The sequence below is a fragment of the Drosophila persimilis genome, unplaced genomic scaffold (genome assembly GCF_003286085.1).
Source record: "Drosophila persimilis strain 14011-0111.01,24,50 unplaced genomic scaffold, DperRS2 tig00000124-arrow-pilon, whole genome shotgun sequence".
In the NCBI taxonomy this organism is placed as follows: domain Eukaryota; kingdom Metazoa; phylum Arthropoda; class Insecta; order Diptera; family Drosophilidae; genus Drosophila; species Drosophila persimilis.
Window position 1 is genome coordinate 2002933 of NW_020825294.1, and position 20806 is coordinate 2023738.

At 42.4% G+C, this 20806-nt stretch overlaps 1 protein-coding gene across 3 annotated transcripts in view; it reads right to left on the reverse strand.

The window, feature by feature from the left end:
* LOC6593948 (cytohesin-1) overlaps positions 1–20080 on the reverse strand; it is a 36927-nt gene extending 16847 nt beyond the window's left edge. The window contains exons 1-2 of one of the 3 annotated variants that reach the window (XM_002018976.2): positions 19944–20080; positions 19248–19321 (exon numbers count right to left, since the gene is read on the reverse strand). In XM_002018976.2, coding sequence (XP_002019012.1) covers positions 19248–19321; positions 19944–20022 — 153 coding nt within the window. In that variant the 5' untranslated portion in view covers positions 20023–20080. Of the gene's footprint in view, positions 1–13671; positions 13997–17766; positions 18046–19247; positions 19322–19943 lie in introns of those variants that run through there. The other 2 variants (XM_026987302.1, XM_026987301.1) reach the window with 2 other exon arrangements.
* Positions 20081–20806: the final 726 nt, after the last annotated feature.

Below are 20806 nucleotides of genomic sequence, written 5' to 3' on the forward strand. Positions count from 1 at the left end.
CACACATTCTCCTTCATTCCTACTTCCCTTAAAGCCGTAAAAGTACCCCCTACCCCCTACAGAGAAACATGCGTTTCTTTGTTGGCCAACAGAAAAAAAAAACACTTTCCATTTTTCTACATTTGAAAGTGAGTTGCCAAAAAGAGAGAGGAAGAGCCACACGGCAAGGACCGCATAATCGTAGTCTGCAAGCCCAGCCCCCAGACCCCAGCCCCTCTTGCCTCCACAAAAGGGAACTCCAGTCCCCGGAAGGGGGCAGGGGCAGGGGCAGGGTCAGGGGAAGACGTGCCTTGTCTGCGAATGCTGGCTGCTACTGCTGCTGCCGCTGCCAGAGCGGACGGCGACGTGATTTGAACGCGCAAAAGATATATCCGCACTGTTGCTCTCTCTCTATCTCTCTCTCTAAATATCTATATCTTTTTGTCTGTCTGTTGGCACTTTTTCTTTTCTTTTTTGTGGGTTCTTTTGTCTGCTGCTTCCTAAATATTGTGTGTGTATGGTTTTTTTTTCGGCTTCTTCTAGCACGCGCATCTTTTGCTTACTTTTATTCTCGTTCCTCGACTTTTGTTTATAAATTGGAGATTTTATGGAACCGAAAGTCCATTGGCTTTTCCCTTTTCCCTTCTCCTTTTCCCAACACTCCACATGTGTGTGTGTGTGCATTCGTGAGGTCCTTGAGAATAGGTTTAGCTGTCGACACGCCCCTCTCCCTCTCTCTCTCCCTCTTTGTATCTGTGCATCTTTTTGTGGCGGGGTGTTAATAACTAAAATGCCTTCTCAAGTCGCAGATACATTTGTATCTTTGTTTATGCATCCCATGCACACACACATTTCTGACAGCTTGCATTCGCTTTTCTTTTTTTTCGGTTTTTCCCGTTTACAGAATTTTCGACTATTTTTATACACTACACGATTTTTCCCCTGACATATGTTTCGGATTGAGAGAAACGAAAACTCATTTAGTGTGTCAATGATTATAATTGTCTTCTCCCTCCTCCCTGTTGCACACGTTGATGGTTTTTCCTGTGGGAAATCGATTTTCGGTTGCATATCTTATCTCTGGGCAAGTCTTATCGATTATATTTCCAATATACATGATATATATACTGCCCCCGAAGGCCACAGCCACTCTGCAGACTTTCACTCTCATTTCTCTAGTGGAATATTTCAGTGAAAAATGAAAAATGACTCAACTTTTGGCTGATTTTCGTTTCGTACTTGAAATGAAATGAAATTCCAATGTCTCGCAGACATTGTTGTGTTTCGGTTAATTAACATTAATATTCTTTATAGACAGACAGACACAAAAGTTCTTTGGGCATTCTTTAAGCCTTCCAAGAGCATTCTTTCGTGTCTCGTTTTTCTTTTATTAATTTCGTTTGATTTTCGAGGACACAAGTGGGGGGAAAATAAATTTCACTGTGGACATGCATTAATGAACATAAATATTGTTAATTTTGAATTTTCTACTGTTTCTTTCGTGTTTTTGTTTCTGCTTTGACACGAGAGATTTTTGGCAAACATTTTGCGCTTCTCTTTTGGCGTTTCGTTTCGTTTCCTTTCTTTAATGTTTATTTATTTTATGGCCAAAAGACTCGTGTGGTGCCTGCCCGCCCCCCGTGTGTCCCGCGCATAAATAAATTGCAAAAACATCGACTTTTTGAATGTTTTTGGGGGGCCTAAAATATGTTTTTAATTTGTTCAATTTGTACGCCCACAAATGAATCAACATTCCCGCCTGCGACAAAGCGAAGCGATCATTGTGCATATAAAGGGGTTGTACAGTGCGTTTCATAAAGGTAAGGCAGCTTCGTCGGTCCCCAGAATCCAACAACAAAACACACCGAATGATTTTTATGGTCTCTGCTTAAAGCCTTTGTTTTCCATTCGCTCTTTCCACGTCTCTTTTATAGCCATGACAGCTACTGTATCTAGATACTGTATCTAGCCACCGAAACCGCATGAACCGAGTGTGTGGGAATCCGCGAGAGTCAACCAGAGCAGAATATACCTCGTGCAATCCCATAGATTATACGCCACAAAGTGGCACACAAAGGCATTTGCGTGCTGTGTTTCCCACGTGCATTCAAATCACTTTTTCCACCCACAGATCGGAGATCGCACCGAGATCTTGCCCCCTTTTAAAACAGGGGGTTCAAACAGGGGGTTGGACCACCAGCCACCCCCAAACCCGAGCCGGCATTCGATGCTCTCTCGCGGACAGGCCGTAAAATGTTTTGGATGCCGCACGTTTTTTGAGGAGCAACTAATTTATGGGCATTTACAACTGGCTGTTTATCTGTATCTGTATCTGCATCTACATCTATGTATCTATGGCTAGCTGCGGTTTGTTTAAGCAGCCACTGGATTAGTGCCACTTTAGATCCATTCACAACATAAATAACCAGAGACCAGAGACGCAGCCACAAACCCCTCCCTCCGATCCCCTCGAAACATTATTTTAAATTAGATTTTATTCGCCTTCCCAGAGGTTGGACTACTCTATTTTTAAGATACAGATACAAAACGAAAGAGTAAACACTCTCCCTCTCTCTCCTTCTCTGTCTTTCGCATCTAAAAAGAGATTTTAGCCCAGGGACTGGGCTCTGGGGCCCTGTGTCTACGACTATTTCTCTTCATTTGATTTTGATTCCCTTCCTCTCTAATGCATATTTGTGTTTGGAAATTGAGTTGGAATCTATGTGGCACGGGCAGGGGGCATGCTGCATGTGGCATGCGGCATGTGTCAGTGTGCTCTCTGGCATTTTAGCAGGTAGAAAAGCACTTTGCACTTCAGACTCTTGTTATTATTTGCATAACGAAATGGGAATTGGGTTTCGGGTCTCGCTTTTTGGCCACACACAGATCTTAATCTTGGCCCCAGAATGTGGTGTGGCAAATGCTTGTGGTCGCAAAAAAATAACTAAGATAAAAACTATTTAATGAGTGGAATTTTAAGACCACAAATGGCACTTGAATTTACATTTTATTTGGCGACTAAATGAAGAGTGGAAGAGTTCAATTTTAAAGAAAATTTACTTAAAGTTCTCCTTTTCGGAATCATTCTGATACTTAATTCATTTATTTCCATTCCATTCCTTCCCTTTGTTCCTTTCGATAAATTGCCTCATTTCATTCCATTATTCCGATCCTTCATTCCTTTTCATCATTTTATTAACAAATTTATTTCATTCATTCCTTTCCTTTATTCGTATTAATCACTCCTAGGAATGATTCATTCTCTTCATTCCTTGAATTCATTCAATCCATTCCACAATTTATTCCTTTCCATCATTCCTATTTCGGAACTATTTCTTTCCTTTATTCCTTTCCATTATCCCTTTCCTTCACATATTTCATTCCCATCCCAGAAACGATTCTTGATACAAAAATCTATAATAATTCCAAGAAATGATTCCTTTCCATTATTCCCATTTAGGAAATATTATATATTTATCATTCAAATCCCAGAAATGATTCGCGTTCCAAAGCAAATGAAAAGTTCTGATAAACTTCTCCCAAGAATGCGATACAATTTCCAAGAAAATGAAAAGTGCAGCGATAGTTCTCAGTTCTCCATAAAATCTCAGAATAAAACCGAAACCAAGACTCCGAATCGAAGATTAGCTGCTTTTTCTTTTGATCCCAAGTATCCTTTTAGCTCCTTGACAATAGAAAACACACCTTCTCTGCTCTCACTCGTACTCCTTTCATACCAAAAGGAACTGTAGTGTTTCCAAAGGCATATTTTGCCTTAATGGCAAAAACCATTTACAAAGCGGCGATACTTAAAAATCGAGCACTTTTGTGGGATGAAAAGCGTCGTCGCTCGTTCAGTGCGCGCGAAACGTAAAGGAAAATCCCACTCGAAAAGACCCTTGACACACATATCCACCCGTCGGTGGGGTGGGCTGGCTAAAAGCCTCCTTCGACTGCTCCAGTTTCCAGTTTCCAGCTTTTCCACCTCATCATCAATCCCCCCCCCCCCCGACAATAGTCGGGGCCGCTTTCTCTATAGCGAGTGTTATAGTGCCCGCTCTCGTGTGTACTTTGCATTTCGTATCGTACGCTGGAAAACATTAGGCTTCGCGTGAATCAACAATGAATGGATTCAATGATTCATAGTACAATGCACACGGACACGGACTCGGACTCGACTCTTAATGAGACGCCGCATTCATGTGCCAAGAGTTCAAAAATCGAATTAAAATGTAGCTAAACGTCCGCACACACAGAGTATCTATATAAGAGGGAGAGCTGGGGAGGCAGAGAACTCCCTGTTGCTGCATAATCAGAGTTGAGGTCAATGTAATCGAGAAGAATGCCACAAGACGACTGACCGACAGCAAGAGGGGGGCAACAGGGAAACAAGTTTTATTATTTCAAAAGCTAATTACAGCCTGGGAGTCAAAAAAGCGTTGTGTCAAGTATCTTTAAGATACATTTTTGCATAATTTCCCCATGCAAATGACCAGGAAAAAGCTAAACGAATGGGGAATGTAAAGAAAGCGAAGGAAGGAAGAACAAAGACGAAATAATTCGAAAAATAAACAACAAAAAAGTACAGTTGCCACACTACAGCAACTTGTTGCATGGGAACGTAATGGAATGAAACACATTTGTCATCTTTCTTTGTCTCTCTTTGGAGTCCCTGATGCTATATCTATCTGTCACTCCCCAATTCTCGCCTCGTGGGTCTTGAGTGCCTCGTCATTGTCTCCATCTCCGTCTCTATCTCTCGCCGTCCCTGTCTTTCCATCTCTGGAGTCTCCTGCTGGAGTTTGGAGTCTTGTGTGTGTGGCCGCATTTGCATCTGAGTCTGCATTCGCCTCCTGCTCCTCCCGGTGGCGCATTGCAGTTTAGATGAAATTGCCTAGATTGTAGGCCTAGGAGATACATTGCGTTCGTTCCGTCAGTGACTCATGCGAGCACTATGCCATGCCCTGCCACTGCTACGATTGTTTGCCCCCATGTTTATGACACACGCAGCAGCAACAGCAGCAGCGGCAGTCACTGGAACGCACAGGAGCAGTGCAGGGCAGTGCCTCGCCTTCTGACTTGTGTGTTGCATAAATCAGAAAGTAGATAAAGAAAATTGCAACTACATTTGTGGCAGAGACACACACACGCACACACACGCACAACACCAAGTCCAGAAGACCAGAGATAAGTGGCACTGCCAAGATAGAGATATTAGCAGTTCTTAAAGTGCCACCAATATTGCCACAACATTTGATTCGGACTGGGGGGCAAGCGTAATCCACTTACGACACCAAAACGGAAGTTGACACTGTGCCCCAGAGAGTTGGGGGGGGGAGGAGGACTGAACGAACAGTGGATGCCGTCTCTTGCGATCAAGTTCTGTCGATATGCGATGGGGGGTTCCACATATTAAATGTTTACATAAACAAAATGTGGGGTTTTTTTTACGGATATCTTATGAAACGGGGGTTCTACAAAGCTGAGAAGAGTGTCGGGCATTGAAACGATCTCTACTACTACTCTACTTACGAAATGAAGGATCTAAAACTTAAAGAATATCACCGTAAGACAACCATTATTCCCTTAGATGCCATTCTGCCATTCAATTAGCTAACCATCAACCATGAAGATCTGCTACCTTGGAACCTCCCCTCCATGGAACCATTCCCTACTTTGATCTCTTCATCGCAATTGATATTCGAACTCCTTCCCTGATTTTTAGCGCCTCAGTGCCACTCCCTTGACCTCTTATTGAACTCTGATTCTAGTTTTTGCAATTCGCGAACGAAAACCTTAATTGCTTTATTCAATTTTGTCAATCTCTGTATTCGTTGCGCCACTCTTCGAATAAACAAGTAAACAAAATTAAGACCAACAACAACAACAAATCCCCCCTTCCCCCCTCGCCGTGTGTGGGGCTGAATACAAGAAAAAACCCAAGGAAAGGGGGGCCAGAAATTGCAATAAATTAATTTAATGGCAACGAAAACAGAGACACCCAAGAAGGGGTGGGGAGAAGAGGAAAACCAATACAAAGCAGAGGAATAGAAAAAACAAGGAGTACAGAAAGTAAGCAATAAAAGACTAGCCGTAGGGGCATTTGATACCCTAGGTCCTAGGAGATCCATCATTTCCAAAAGAAACCTTGGAAAAGGTGTGTGGGATCGTTCGTTCTCTTCATTGGAGTATCCCCAATCCGTATTCGTAGAACCATCTCCAAGCAAACATCTTCTAAAAGTCGAAATACCCTCCTTAAAGGGTACCTCAATAGTCAACACTCGCGATTCGCCACAGAGAAGTGCGAAGCAACTGTTCAAATGGACTGTTAATTGCTTACAATGGGTATTGGCAGAGTCGTGGAGAAGTCAATAGAACAACAGAGAGGAGTGGAGTCTGTCCAAAGCCCAGAGCAAACGAAGCGAAACGAAACGAAACGAAAGGGAAGACGGGGAGGTCAGTCATTGATCTCTGTTTTGGGTGGACAAAGACAAAGCCACGCCCGAGAGACACACCAGACAGTAGCCGAAGGGAAGGGTTCAAGAAGCAGCAAAGACGTGCAAAATATGAAGGAAAGAAAAGACATCCAAAGAGTTTAGAATACCCTCAGCGAGAGGGTTAGCAGTTGGTCCTTGTTGGTCCTCTATAAACATTTTTATTAGTTTCGGTTTCAGCTTTTTTCAGATGCGCATTTGAAATTCGAACCCCACGAAAGGGGAAGGGCCAGGGCAAGGGAGCTCTCTAACGCCATATGTGGTGTTTGTGCATGCAAAATATATTTCTTCCCCGAGCAAACAAAACCCTGTGGGTACCCTCCTCCTTCTGGTCCTCTGGTGCGGCATTCTGTGGCACGCGAAAGGAAGTTGCTTTGAAATGTAATAAAATTGCCTTTACTATCGGTTTTTGGGTATAATTAGCATTTGCCGCCACCGCCTGCCAGCAGCTGTTTGAATGCGGGGGAGCGAGAGGAAACCTTAGACCCCACAGCCACAGTCCCACATCCCACAGTCCCACATCCCATATCCCGTAGCCCATAGACCATATGGTGGTGCACTTTACAGCCAAACAATTGCACTTTCGTATCTTGTATCTACATATTGTTTATTGTAATGGTTTGTTGTTATGGCTAGAGACTTGGCTGGAAACCCAAGAAATTGCTTTTAAATGGAATTGTGGTGAACGTATCCTGAGACTTGTATCTTCTGTAATGCTGAATCGTTTATCAAGGGTATTTGTTCTTTGTTCTCATATTTTTCTACTTTTCGTTCCATTTTAGCGTAACGCATTTACATGATGTTCCATTCCGTTGTTCCATTTAAGCTTAAAACTCCATCTACAGCTTTGAAAGTGTATTCCCTGCATTTCGTTCATGACTCATGCACTTTCCCATCCCGTCTAACGGCCAACCCTGTAATTAAACATCGATTGGGCTTCCCCCCCAATATATTACAACATGATATTTTACGAAAATTCAATAGTGCAATCCACCCACGCGTCGGACGAGGGTCTCCCCCCGTCTGAAAATGCACCCTGGACTGATGTCTGAGGCAATTAGCTCGGGTCCGACGCCATGCCATGCATGCACCAAAATATGGCATGAGGCTTGAGGCATGAGGCGTACGGCACGCCACTCACTTTGCATTGCCCTTCAAAATAGGGAGAGAATATGGTTAGGTTACATGAAGTACGTTTTTATTGTCTTCCAAAGTCAAGGCGCACTCCGGCGATAAACGCATATGCACAGATACTTTTGTATCTATAAACCATATATATATATGCATATATGTATCTTTGTAAAAGAGAAAGAGCCCTTTAAACAAGAGACCAACGTTAGGTACGTGCCGTGCTGAGGGAAATTAAATTAATTATGCCCCCGACTGAATGGCTTTTTCTCCGTTTTATAGATTTATGAAATGCGCAGAGAAGTACCTCTGGGCCGGCCACTCTTCAGTCTTCAGTATCTGTAATTGTTTTTCGCATGAAGTGACCATAAAACTAGGCTTAGAGATTATCTCTGGAATATATAATCTTTTCGCTTGAGGGGAGGACATAAATCACAGACACACAAAGGTGTATGCCCCTCAGTTGATTATTTCCGTCTAATCTAATTATTGTTGATATTTTTTCGCATTTTGTTAATCATCTGTTTTCGCCATGAATATAATACCTTACTTTGTCTAGACCCTAGAGGGGTTCGGTTCGGTTCGGTTTGGTTCCGTGTTGTGTGCATTGATTGAGATCTCTCGTTGGCATCGCTTTAATTGATTCCGAAATGCGCAGCCAGTCTGTGTCTCTGTCTCTATGTGGCAGTGGCATCATTTGTAACGCCTTTCATCCGCCCATCAACTCGATGTAAATTGCTTGTTGTTTTGATGCCAGTTTTAGCAGCAGGACTCCATTTCGTGCGATGTACAGGAAATGCCCCAAGTTCGCCGCAAAATGTGACCCAAGGAAAATGCTGTTTGTTTTGGCCTCCGAAAAAATATTGTAATATTACCAACAAACATTCAAATTACACACGATCTATTCAGAAAAATGAAACTATAACCCGAAACGAGTCCGCAGATACTTTTCGTGACTTTTTCCCAGACATTAGTTTTGTGCGGAATATTGGATTTCCTTTGAATGAATCCAACACCCGAAAAATATTGCTGGCGCGTGCAAAATCCGACGAGTCTGTAGAGCGTTTTTATGGAACACTTGCTTGCCAGCGTCCAAGGTTTTTGCTGCCTCTGCCGCTGTCTCTGTGTGTGTGTGTATTCTGAGGCGTCTCCCAGACAGCCGTCGAATGTTTAAATTACAATTGAGATTCAAATTGAGGAAGGTTTCATTTTCATTTCCATGTGTTGTTGAGGCTCAAAATTAGCCTCATTTTGTAAGCCACTTGGGTTTTAACTGCCAGTTAAATGGAGGGTCGTGTTTGGAAGAGGCTGCAAATGTAGAATCAAATTTCCACTTGAAGGAGACCCTAATTATAGCCACCTTTTTGGGAAGTTGGTCGAATTTCTGTTCAAATCCAAACTTAAAGCCCAAAAAGGACCCAAAAAAAGAGTTCCAAAAGTTCGTTAAAAATAATGTAATTTCTGGTTACCGAAAATCGAATACAAATCGTTGGCTGTAGTCTGGCCAGGAAAAAACCGCGCGTTTACCGGTGGCAATATCCGCTAACTGCTTTGCACCTGCCTGCCGTTGATTATGGCCGGCGCTGTACGTTGTGGTCGGTCGGGTCGGTCGCCTACTAACTGGGCGAACGGTGAACGGCGAACACGTGTCCGAGGTGCTGCAGTTTTTCGTGGGCTAATGGACCTTTTTGGAAAATTGAATGCATTTTTGCCACGTCACAAAAAACGAGGGTGTGGGGAGGGGGCCTGGTTCTGGGCCAGGTCTGCGCTGCGGCGTTGCATTTGCATTAAATGTTAATGGCAAAATGCAATTATTTTCGCACACACAACGACCCGAGGGGACACACCGCACATTAAGCACTCGTCGGCACACGCGTTGCGCATGTTCGTTGACAATTAATGCCCGTTTTTCTTGCTCTTTTGTGGCAGTCTCTGGTCTGCGCTGCTGCTGCTGCTGTCTGCGTCTAAAAATGGCCTGGGCCTGGTCCGGGGCCACACCACACCCCATAAGCAAGTATGAGCCCAATTTTGCATTAATTTCCGCATAACTCGGACACAACACACACGAAAAATTGAAACAGCAAAGGCGGCAGTCAAAGAGATAATCAACTATGAAAAGCTGACCAGACCGCTGAACAGAAGCCGGGGGGAAATTCTTGCACGGCAGCCAGTCACTGGGTGACCCCCGGCCACAAAAGCCAGCCATGACTTAAACGAATGCATCCGCTGGGGCATGCATGGCTGCTGCTGCATCGTTGACACAAAACTGCAGCCACAAAACAACAGCAACAACAGAATGGGGGAAGCAGTGGGTAGCCAGGAGGTCGAAGCAGGGAATGCTCTTACCACAGAAAGATATTCCCACCAAATTCCAACTCTATTTTCTGTTCATTTACGACCTTCTAGAATCGAAGTTACATCGTTATAGTGGTAGCCTCCTCGTTAAAGGGTATCCACACTGCAAAATTCCAATCATGCATTGCACTCTACTGAACTCTTCTGCTGCTGCCGCTGTTGCATGTTGCTTCTTTTTCATCATCATCATCATCTCCCTCTCTCTCTCTCTCTCTCGCTTCATTCATTCAACTTGATTATGGGTGTCGTCCGTCGCGGTTGAGGTCCGGGTGGCACTTTGATGTTGTTTTAGTGGCTTCTTCTCCGCTCTTCTACCTCCCCTCCCCTCCCCTCCCCTCCCTTCTGCTGCTGCTGTCCGTAGAGGTTATTATCCCCTGATTAACCACAATTGCTGACTGACTGACTGGCACTGGTCCTCTTCTTTTTCTGCTCTCTGCACTAAAACCCAATGCAATATCTTGTATCATTTGCTTATGGTCTTTCCATTCATTGGACTTTCCCTCGAGCTAATCTTCAGTCATTGTTGATTTTTCTTGCGGATTTATAGCGACTAATCTCCATTAGGCGTTAATTTCTAGCATCTTCCATTAGAAACAATGGCAAAGAAACGGGATTTAAGTGTACTTTTGTTTTATGTTTAAATGTTTCTGTGAAAATTCCCTTCCAGAAAGGTTTAATGGATTTTGTATGTGGTTTGTTATGAAAATGGGATTAAAACACTGGAAAACTAAACTTGGTTTCATTCTCAAATGTTTCTACTATAATTTCTTAACATATTTTCCATAATTTGTTGCAAGGTAATGCAAAAACCTACTAGAAAACTGTACTTGTTTTCATTCTCAAACATTCCAGATAATCTTTGTTTGCATTTTATCATTTTTGCTTTGGGTATGGCAATGGAACAGTGGTAAGCTGTACTTTTCTGCATTCTCAAACGTTTCTTTGAACTTCTTTCATTCATAAATATTTCTATCAAACTTTTATTAATTTATTATGGATTTTTGCAAGTCACATAGCTTTGGTTCTAGCAGATAAAAGATATTATCGTTTTTCCACAGCATTCACTGCATTCTCATGTTCGTATTATCAAAGATAAGATTATTTTCTCAGAAATGTATCTTTGACAGAACTTTCACTGAGTGCGGGTGAAGCTCTTTCGAGAGAACAATCTTAAGGGAACCCTCCTCCAGTGAATGGAACCCTACTCCATCCAGCGTATTCTGTACTTTTAATCAAATAACATTTCGAGTACTCTCCAAAGCCACAAAAGCCGGATTGCCAGAGTTGTCATCCCACAAATAAAGAGGAAGGGAAAGGCAGAGGAAAAAAGAGCAAACGCATAATTCCAGTGTCAACCCAAGTGGCAGCAGAAAGTATTGATTTTTTCTTTTGCGTTTTTTATTCGGCGACTAGTTGGGAAATTCAAAAATACTCCGCACAATGCACAAACATTCGCATTCTCAGCCGAGACATTTGGGGCCAACAGTGGGGTCTGGTCTGGTACTACAGTGGGGCATAGGTATAGTCACCGCCGAGTGCGAAACAGTCCTACGGATGCGATAGCAGAGCGCGCGCCATTTGCATTCTTGGGGCGACGCCAAGCCAGGAGGAGGAGCGGCAGGAGGGTACCGAGTACTTTCGTACTTTCGCATAAAAAAAGTGTTGGCAACACACTCTGGCCCATTCCTGCCACAGGTCCCGCGTCCTCCCGCTCCCTTCTGACTTGTAGTTTCGGTGTGTTTTTGGCATGTTTCATTGGCAGACGAAACGCGCTTAAAATATGCAGAAAAACGAAAGAAAGAAGGTGTGGTTCTCAAGCCGAAGATGGAGATACTCTTACTGTATTTATGGTATATAAAGGATATTTGGGTGCAATTTGGGTGCGATATAATGGAAAGATACTTCAATATACAGATATACGATATTTTGGGACGATATGGGAATAAAACAGTCAAAGAACTGTACTTTTCTGATGTTTCACAGTGTTTTTCAGCAACTGTGGCCTCTCTCTGCTCATTGCTAGCATCTGCTCAAAATCATAGAACCTCCTGCAGAAAAGGGTATAAAAAGTCGCGTCCAAAGAGCGCAGCAGGTGGAATACTGTGAAGAGCGACACAGCGGAATGAAATGGCACACAACTGAATGGAATGGAATGGTGCGGAGTGGCTTGGATGGTGGATGGGGTGGGGGCAAGTTAAGTGAGTTACTACACACCCATTTTTCAATTGCTTTGTACAGCAATTGTGGATTGTGGCTGTTGTGTTTATTGTTCGCCTGATAAAATGCTGCCCGTCGTAGCAGCACCCGCAGCACCAATTGGTTTTCCTCGATATTTTCACCGAAAAATGGAGCGGAAAAGGAAGCGAAACTGAACTGAAACAGGAGCACCAGTTGTCAAAAGTACCACTGCAATGGCGTGCCAACGTCACTCCTGGTCCGTATCGTATCCTTTTTGGGAGACGACCCTTTCCCCTTTCGCCCCGGTCCCCGCCTCCACCTCCGCCGCATTTCGACGCAGCGCAGTAAAGTCGCTTCAAATTTATTTTAGACCAAAGTTTTTGGAGACTACTACGGCAAATGTCGGTGTCGGGTGCCCCCAAACAAACTGTTTAGTGGCTGCGACTGACTCCTGGGTTTGTGGGTTTGTGCCACATGCGGTCTGAAGGTTAGGCCTGTTCTTCCTCCGACGCTGGGACATGCTCATTGGGCTGTGTCTGACCCTTTTGTTTTTTCGTTTTCTTTTTTTCCCATAGAATGTGATTTGTTTTGTACTTTTTCATCCTTTTTTCACTTTTGGCAAATAAAATGCTGTGGCCATAAAATGTATCTACTCTTTGGGTGGGTTTATTTATACGACAAAAAGTTGATTGTTTCTCTAAAGCTAAACGATTATTAGTTGGACAGAGAGGGGGGAGGGAGAAAAGGTGAATGAAAGAAGGGGAACATCTCTGGGATTGACATTTGATTTAAGAGCCGTATCTGAACAATGAAAATAGGTTAGCATTTCGCAATGAAATATCCACATAAATCTCAATGAACCTTCGAAAAGAATTATGTTATCTAAATCGGAATTAATGCCTGCCATATTTACCGATCAATTACCGCCTTGGGTATATCAATCAAAAGCAGAGTCGAAATCACGCGGTGTGTCCGTCCTCCCACACACAACACAAAAAACACACCTTGTATTTAGTTAATTATTTTCTCAAAAACAATAAAAAATATTCGCTGACCAATTGGCAACTGAAATTCACAACAAAAGTGTGCCCATAAATATTTATTATTAGTCATATGAGAATTTAAACAAATAAGAATTCCAATTCCACACCGAGACAGGGGAGAGATAGGGAGAGAGAGAGAGAGACAGAAACCGGCTAAGGTTCGGCGTCACGAGAAATATGAGAAATCGTCGGCAGAACAAACACAAATACAATATTATTGTATATTGATAATTTAAGCAAACTCTGACAATAATTGATAAAGGTAAATGCCTACTGACGTCACGGAACGACGATTGCAACATTTAGTATTTTACACAATTGTGAATATTGGAAAGGGGGACACCTTTGAGGGAACCATATCTATTTATAATTTATTATCTTGAATATCTAAAGGGGGACATGACGCTCATTCCGGGTTTTGTACTTGTAAATTGCCTGCAAACAAGATATACAGAGCGAGGAATCGTACAAATCAACATATAGATTATATTTACATGGAATATTCCGATGATTCAAACGGCGGGTCTGATGCTGCTCTGCTGCTGATTTTTCCTATTCATTTATTGCACTTTGTTCCCACTTAGCACAGCTTCAATAACGAGTTTTCTTTTCGCTCTTTTTTGCTTTGGGTTTTAATTACTTTTTTCACTATCGCCTGGCGACTGATAAGCCCGGACACCTTATCAATGGAATTCTTTGGCCGTTTTCCAACTCTTTCGATGATTTTTCGCCAGGCCAGGCCGTCCGCGTAAACACACACACAAACCCGAACAGACAGAAAAACCTATTTATTTATAAATATTATCAATTTTCCTTTCTGCGAGGTTTTTCTATCACTAAAAATATAACAAAACTGTGCACCCTGAATATTTATAATTCCTTCTTTTTTTCGTTTTACTTTTATTTGTTTGCTTGTTAGGTTTTTTTTTTTTTTTTTGGCACTCGAAAAGCGGGAAGAACGAGAACGAAATCGTAAAATTAAATTTTGAGCGACCTCGCGTACACCCTTCACGTTCAGCGGCCGATTTTATACTTGGCGCGATTTTCGACTCGACGCGACTCGGAAAGAGTGTAAGCTGGCACGACTTTTGCTGTTGACCGATTTATGGTATATATCTCGATCCCTGTACCTATTCTCGAGGTCTCAGAGAACTGCGTTATGTGCCTTTCCTGTTTCCTTTTTTCCCAATCCTTACTATCCTTTTGGGCACAGTTTTTGTGACAGTTTCATTCAAATACGCCCGCCTTCAAATGTTGCTCGGCAACAAACGCGTGATGCTGAGAGAAAAAAAGGTGTGGACAGCAAGGCAAAGCGGACTAAAAATACCAGGCATGCAACTTAAAATCCACCACAATTTTGAACATACTATGAACTCATGGCATATAGGTCCCCAAGTTTAGGTGAGGTTTATGTTTTGTTGCTAGGCATGTTTACGCTCTCGCTCTCGACTCAGTTGCGTTACAAGTATGAGCATCGGTTCTCTTTCTCGACAAGAGAACAGCTGACTGTCAACAAGTGTTTTTAAAAACCTGCTCTTCGGGGTTCTCTTTCGTTTTGCTTGTGGGTTATAAAGCGGCTTTTGGGGATTGAATGAACCAACACTTTATAATCGTTTAGGAGCTATATTCCTCAGGGAAAAAGATTATTAGAACAGTCATCATAGATAGATATTAAAATGGCCAAGAGAAAGCTCCCATTACCAATTCATTCTCCCAAGAATGTAAAGCATTTAGTATGAGTAATTTCTAAAATCTTTAAACTGGTACAATGTAGGGGGTGATATCTAATTACAAGATATTACAAATGTATATGTCCTAATGGTTTCCATAGTTAAATTAATACCGCCTCGAGGCTGGTCTCTCAAATGGCAAACTGTCATGGGAGGAAGTCATTACAATTTACTTTGCTTCTGTTTGCATAAATGTACGAGTATTGTACACATGAAATTGAAACACGTGATCCAAGTGGAAGCCATTTGCATGCAGACGCCATAAACTGCATTGGTTGTATGTCCCTTTCACCACTTGGCACCACCCGTATCCTCTGGTCTCTGGTCTCCGCTCTGCATTTCCATTTGGGTTTTGTTGGGTCTCTTCGATTAGTTTCCATTGTTGGGAGTTAGCCGGAGCCCCAGCAGAGTGATGGCATAAACAAGAGCGGCCAGCCAGTAGAATGGAGTGGAGTGGTGGAGGCTAATGGCCAGTGCAATGGCCATTGTTGCCAGTCGTCCTCCTGTTCCCCGTTCCGTTCCGTCCTGTCCTGCCCCGTCCCGTTCCTAACCTCAAAGCAGACATCATAAATCAAAGAACAAATTTGCACTTCAAGTGCGCTTTCAATAAGTTTCCTACTGTTTCTGTTGTTGTGCAAAGTTTTGCTCTTTTTGCACTCATAAATCATAATTTAAAGTTTAAGTAGAGCTGAGCGATAGGGAGATAGAGACGGAGGGATGTGGGAATATATTAAACAAGACTTAATGAAAAACAAAACTTTTCTATTTGCAAAACCTGCAAATTGAAAGAAAAGTGTTTTAATAAAAAGAACCAGAGACTCCTTGGAGTAAGAGACGACGAGATTTCAAGAGAGATAACGAGCGAGAGCGAGAGAGAGAGAGAGTGACATTAACGGATCAGATGACTAAACAGTCGCCAGCAGCAAATAATGATCACGAAGAATGAGGGAGGAGAAGCAGAACGTTCAAGAGGAAACTGCTATAAAAACAAAAATGGCGAAAGTTCAACGGAACTTTTTTTTGATTTCGTTTTGTTTGTTATCCAAAAGTTGTATATTTTAGCAAACGGCAAAAAAGCCCGCACAGCTGTCCCATCGTCATGGGAGAGGAGCGTGACTCGTGTGGGCCAAAGAAGAAGAGCCCAGTCGGGCAGATAAGAGAAGAGCGGACCGGACCGGACCGAAAGAAAACCCCGAACCACGCGATGGATGGATGCCTTATCAGCGGTGCGGCAAAACGAATGAATGGCTGAAAATAGATGGATGGATGAAATCGCAATGAACGACGCCTAAATAGAAGAGTATTCTCTATGCAGGCGGCGCAACTAATCGTCGCTCGAGGGTCGGTACCCCAGAGGGTCTTTCCGTAGCATAAGCAGTTCTGATGATAACCGCGAAGTCTGTACGTCAGCCATGAATCATTCAATTTAATACAAATATTTGATATTGGCTTTGGGCGCTTGTTCTGGCCGCCGGAAGGTACGTACATAATTCGTGAGATAGGAAAATGTAAGTATGGGACATATCTGTAAGTACTTCTGGGAATTTTATATGAATATTTCTTACATAGGATAGATAGTGGCTAAGGAATTTATGTTATCTAATTATGCCAAGGGGCCTAGAAACCATTTTTGTAATAGTATTTATCCGTAATTCCAATAAAGGAAAAAGAATTACAGCTGATAAATAAGCACAAGCCAAAGGGAAAGGAAGAATCCCCTTTGGGATTTTTTTGTGCTGCTCATATTTAATTATACATCCTAAATACATGAAACGCAGTAAATTACATGAAAATAACATGCTACAAAAAAATTAGCATACTTTTGGGTGTCGAATGTATGTAAACATTGTGTAAAATATATGTAGAGTTGCTATTTATGGGCTGTAGTACAATTTATTTATTAATTGTTCATTTTTGCCGATTATATTTGTTAAACTGGACGTCTCATGCCCGTTTTGCAATCAACAAATCTCCCTGATCAATTGAGAGTAATTCTCTCCGGAAATATCAAAAGAAAATCGCCAGAAATTTATTCTGCAACACAAGCAAGGGCTGCCTGCGGGTAGCACTACTTTACCCTACTCTTGTCAGCCCCAGTCTTAAATTTATGGCCGCTGCAAACAAAAGCCAACCCAAAAAACTTGACCCAACTTAACCCGAAAGCTGAACTCAGCTAATTGCCGAAAAATTGAAACAAAAACCACGACACCAGAAACGAGGAGAGCAAAATAAATAGCGAAGAGCGCACGCAGTAATTTATGCATTGCGGTAAAGGGCGCACACACACACACACACACAGCAGCATAGAGAGGAGATTTAGGTAGGGAGAGGGAATTATAGAGGTTGCCCTAGGCCCAGATGAGGTGTCAATTGCCCCGCCAGGTAGAAATAATATACTCCTATAGTGGAGAGCCCCGACCCCGACCCCAGGCAATGAAACCCAAATTATGCGTAATAAACCGTGGCGAAAATTTGTGCGGAATCAGCGAAATGTTTTGGAAAATATGCAAAGGGCCAGCCAGGGCATGGCGGTAGTGGAGGACTGAGTATTGTAGAGGATTAGCGGTGTTCGTTTAAAACAGTTTCAGCCATCTAAAAATAGCCATTTCTTCACTCGCACAGTCCTAGACCTAATTAAAGGCACTACACACTATCAGCCATTGAATGCGCCTGAGGCTTTGCGGATGTTCTTTATCAGTTTGATAAGATTTCAATCAATTTCATAACCTACTCAACAATTATTTGCTATATTTCATTCATAAAACAGCAGTTTACTTCCTATTACCACCGATAGCCCACATATAAACGGTCTTATCATTCACTGAGTCACTTGGCAGCGTAGCGTACTAATTCACTCACCTTGATTTTGGTTTTGTTTATAATCCTACGATATAGAAACTTGTACATGGCCCAGCAGCAGCAGCAGAGGCAGAGGCAACAATAACAATTTTTGGGACTTTAATCACGTTCTTTCATAGACACACACTCACACGCGGAAATAACAATTATTTAGCAAACAAAAATAATAACAATTTTACAGTCGCTGGGCACCAACTTGAACGCTCAGCGTGGGTTGGATAGAGAGACGATATGTACAGACGGACGATCGACGAGCGTTGCTTTTCCTCCTACTCCCGCGAAAACGTCATTGATGACTAAGCGAAAGAAACGGGTCGCGACTCGCGAGATATGAGTTATGTTATGAGAGCGGCAGAGCCAATTCCGTTCCATGCATTTTGCATGCGTTTCACGCACAGGAGCGAAGTTTACTTAAGAGCAGGTAGACGACAGACAGGGCCGGCTGCATATAGGATAGAACTATAAAAGATGTTGAGCACGACAGAGATAAGGACAGGACTCTTGAAATTCTTTGCAGATGTGGTACCGATCCGATCTGGGCGGTTTCGTCTTATGTAGTCACTGCTGTTGTTCTCATTTCAACTTTCGCTGCACATAAATTGGTGGCCCAACTATTCCCCCTTGAATACGCCACTGGGCTGATCGGTGTCTCTGCATTTACAGCTACTTTTTCTCAGGCTTCGAATTCGGAGAGCAGAGCGGCGACTCCCACGTTGTTATTGGCGAGCGTCAACGCAAATACATAAAAAGCGAAAATGGCAAAAATAGCCATAAAACCATAAAATGTCAACCCAAAAAGTTCAAAGATGAGCTTCGCGGCAGCGACATCGACGAGCCGGCACACTCCACGCGATAACGGCACTATTTTTACTGCATTGTTTTTTTGCCCGCTGTGCTGTGTGCGGCCAGAAGAATGCCAATGAGGAAATGTCAAGACGGGTATAAAAAGAAGAAGCGCCGCTAAAAGCCATTAAAGCCAATCAAATAAATTTACAACAATAAAATGTGTGTATTCAAAGCGAAATGTGAACAAACTAATTAGCTTTTAGAGGAAGAACGGGATCAGGCAAAGAGAGATAGAGAGAGAGAGAAGATGAACAAGTAGAAGAAGAAGAATATGGAGAGAGACAGGCAGGTGCCCAGAGAAGATGAGAGGCTTGACATTTGCATGGAGAGGTGAAGGCTCTGCAAAAATGAATCAGCAATCAGCAGAGGGGAGGCAAAGAGGAATAAGAATAGGTCGGTGCTGACAGTGCTGATCGGTCAGTTTAGCTTTTTCGAAGTGAGTAAGCAATCTAGCCGTTTTCAAGCCAGAGCTGAAAATAATAATACATCGAGAAGACATCGCTGTCTTTCACACATACATACATATACGTACATAAGGGAATATCCAACATAGTAGGTAGTATTATATTCTCTTAGTTACACCGTCTAGCTTCTTTCAAGCCATAATCTTTGGGCTGCACTGTTTGTCCACTCACCTGTATTTCTAATAAAAGTTCCTGCTTCTTGCGTCGCAGCTCTATCAGTAGCTTCTGCTGCTCCGGCGTTAGTTCTGCAAACAAAAGAAAGAGACGGGACACTTTTTTGGTTAATTGGAACGCAGCACAAGCGCAGCGCAGCTGCAGCAACAACAACACATTCCAGCAGCACGCACCCACACACACACACACGCATACACAGAAATACACGCACGCACTCTCGCATACACTATTCATTTTGGCTGCATCTGATGCCTGCCTGCGCAGAAGCGAGATGGCAAATGGGCGGCCTGTGACGTAGAACTCTGCTTCGTTCAATCAATAAACTTTTTTTTTGCTTATCTCCACTCTCTTCCTTTACGCACAATGGGCGACTAATTGAGTAAATTGACTTATTAGCTGTAATTTAGCATTTGGGGATTATTATTAATTCAATTGAAGGCCAGAGTAAATGAGAACACTCGCATACACATGCAGAGAGAGGGAGACACACACACACAGAAACACGCACACGTAGATTGCTTGTTGCTTCATTAAATTTTTAGTACGGGACTCGCCCCATTCCATTTTCATGCATTTTTCAAGGCATTTTCCCACTTATTTCACACAATTTCACTCGGCTACTCCGGATTTAGGATAATCCGCGCGCACTGGGGCTTCTGGCACTGGATTTTGCTTTCGTTTCGTTTCGTTTACCTGGCATCGAGAATTCACTGCGCCCCTTTGAAACGGCCCCATACGATCTGTTGTCGAAGTTGTCCATGGCGCTTATCATTGTGGCGGTCCAAAATAATCACGCACACACACGCACAATGTGAAGCACGCGAACACACTATTTAAACATAATTTGACTAAAGTTATTTGAGTTTCCTTCAATTTTCATTGAATTTCATTGTGATTATTGTGATAATAAACAAAAAGTCAACACCTCCAGTGTGACCGCGGATTTATCGATAAGATATACAGTCTGACCCTCAGAAATATACCGAAACATATCGTCTTACTTTAAAAATATACCGTAAATATACTGACGAGCTCAAGTTCTACAATACATATCCTTCGTTTTTGATATTCCGTGGAATATAACTACCTGAGGGTCTGAACTCATAATTTTATCCGATTATAACATCAATTTCCTACTAGACTGGTTGATAAATGGTTTATAAGATAAGGTTTAAGCAATACCGGTCAACAAAAATGTACACTAAATTAATTTTCTTACATGGTAACTACATACTAAATACACATTTGCTACAAATGAACTACATTGTCATGTAATTACCAAAGGCGACACCTGAAATGGGACGAATACGATATCAAAGGTATCGATATATCGAATACCTCAAACACATTTTTACTATTGAACTATCGATATCTAGCTTTCCAAAAATGACAAGTAAAATATGGAAATAGAAAATTCTGTGAGAAAACCTGCTCAAATGATTAATAATTACTCAAAGGAAAGGTTAAAAGTAATAAATAAATTCCGGATTTAACTATTTTTTTCTGGCCGAAAATCAATCACCAGGTGGCAACTCTGCGAACATATGTGCAGGCAT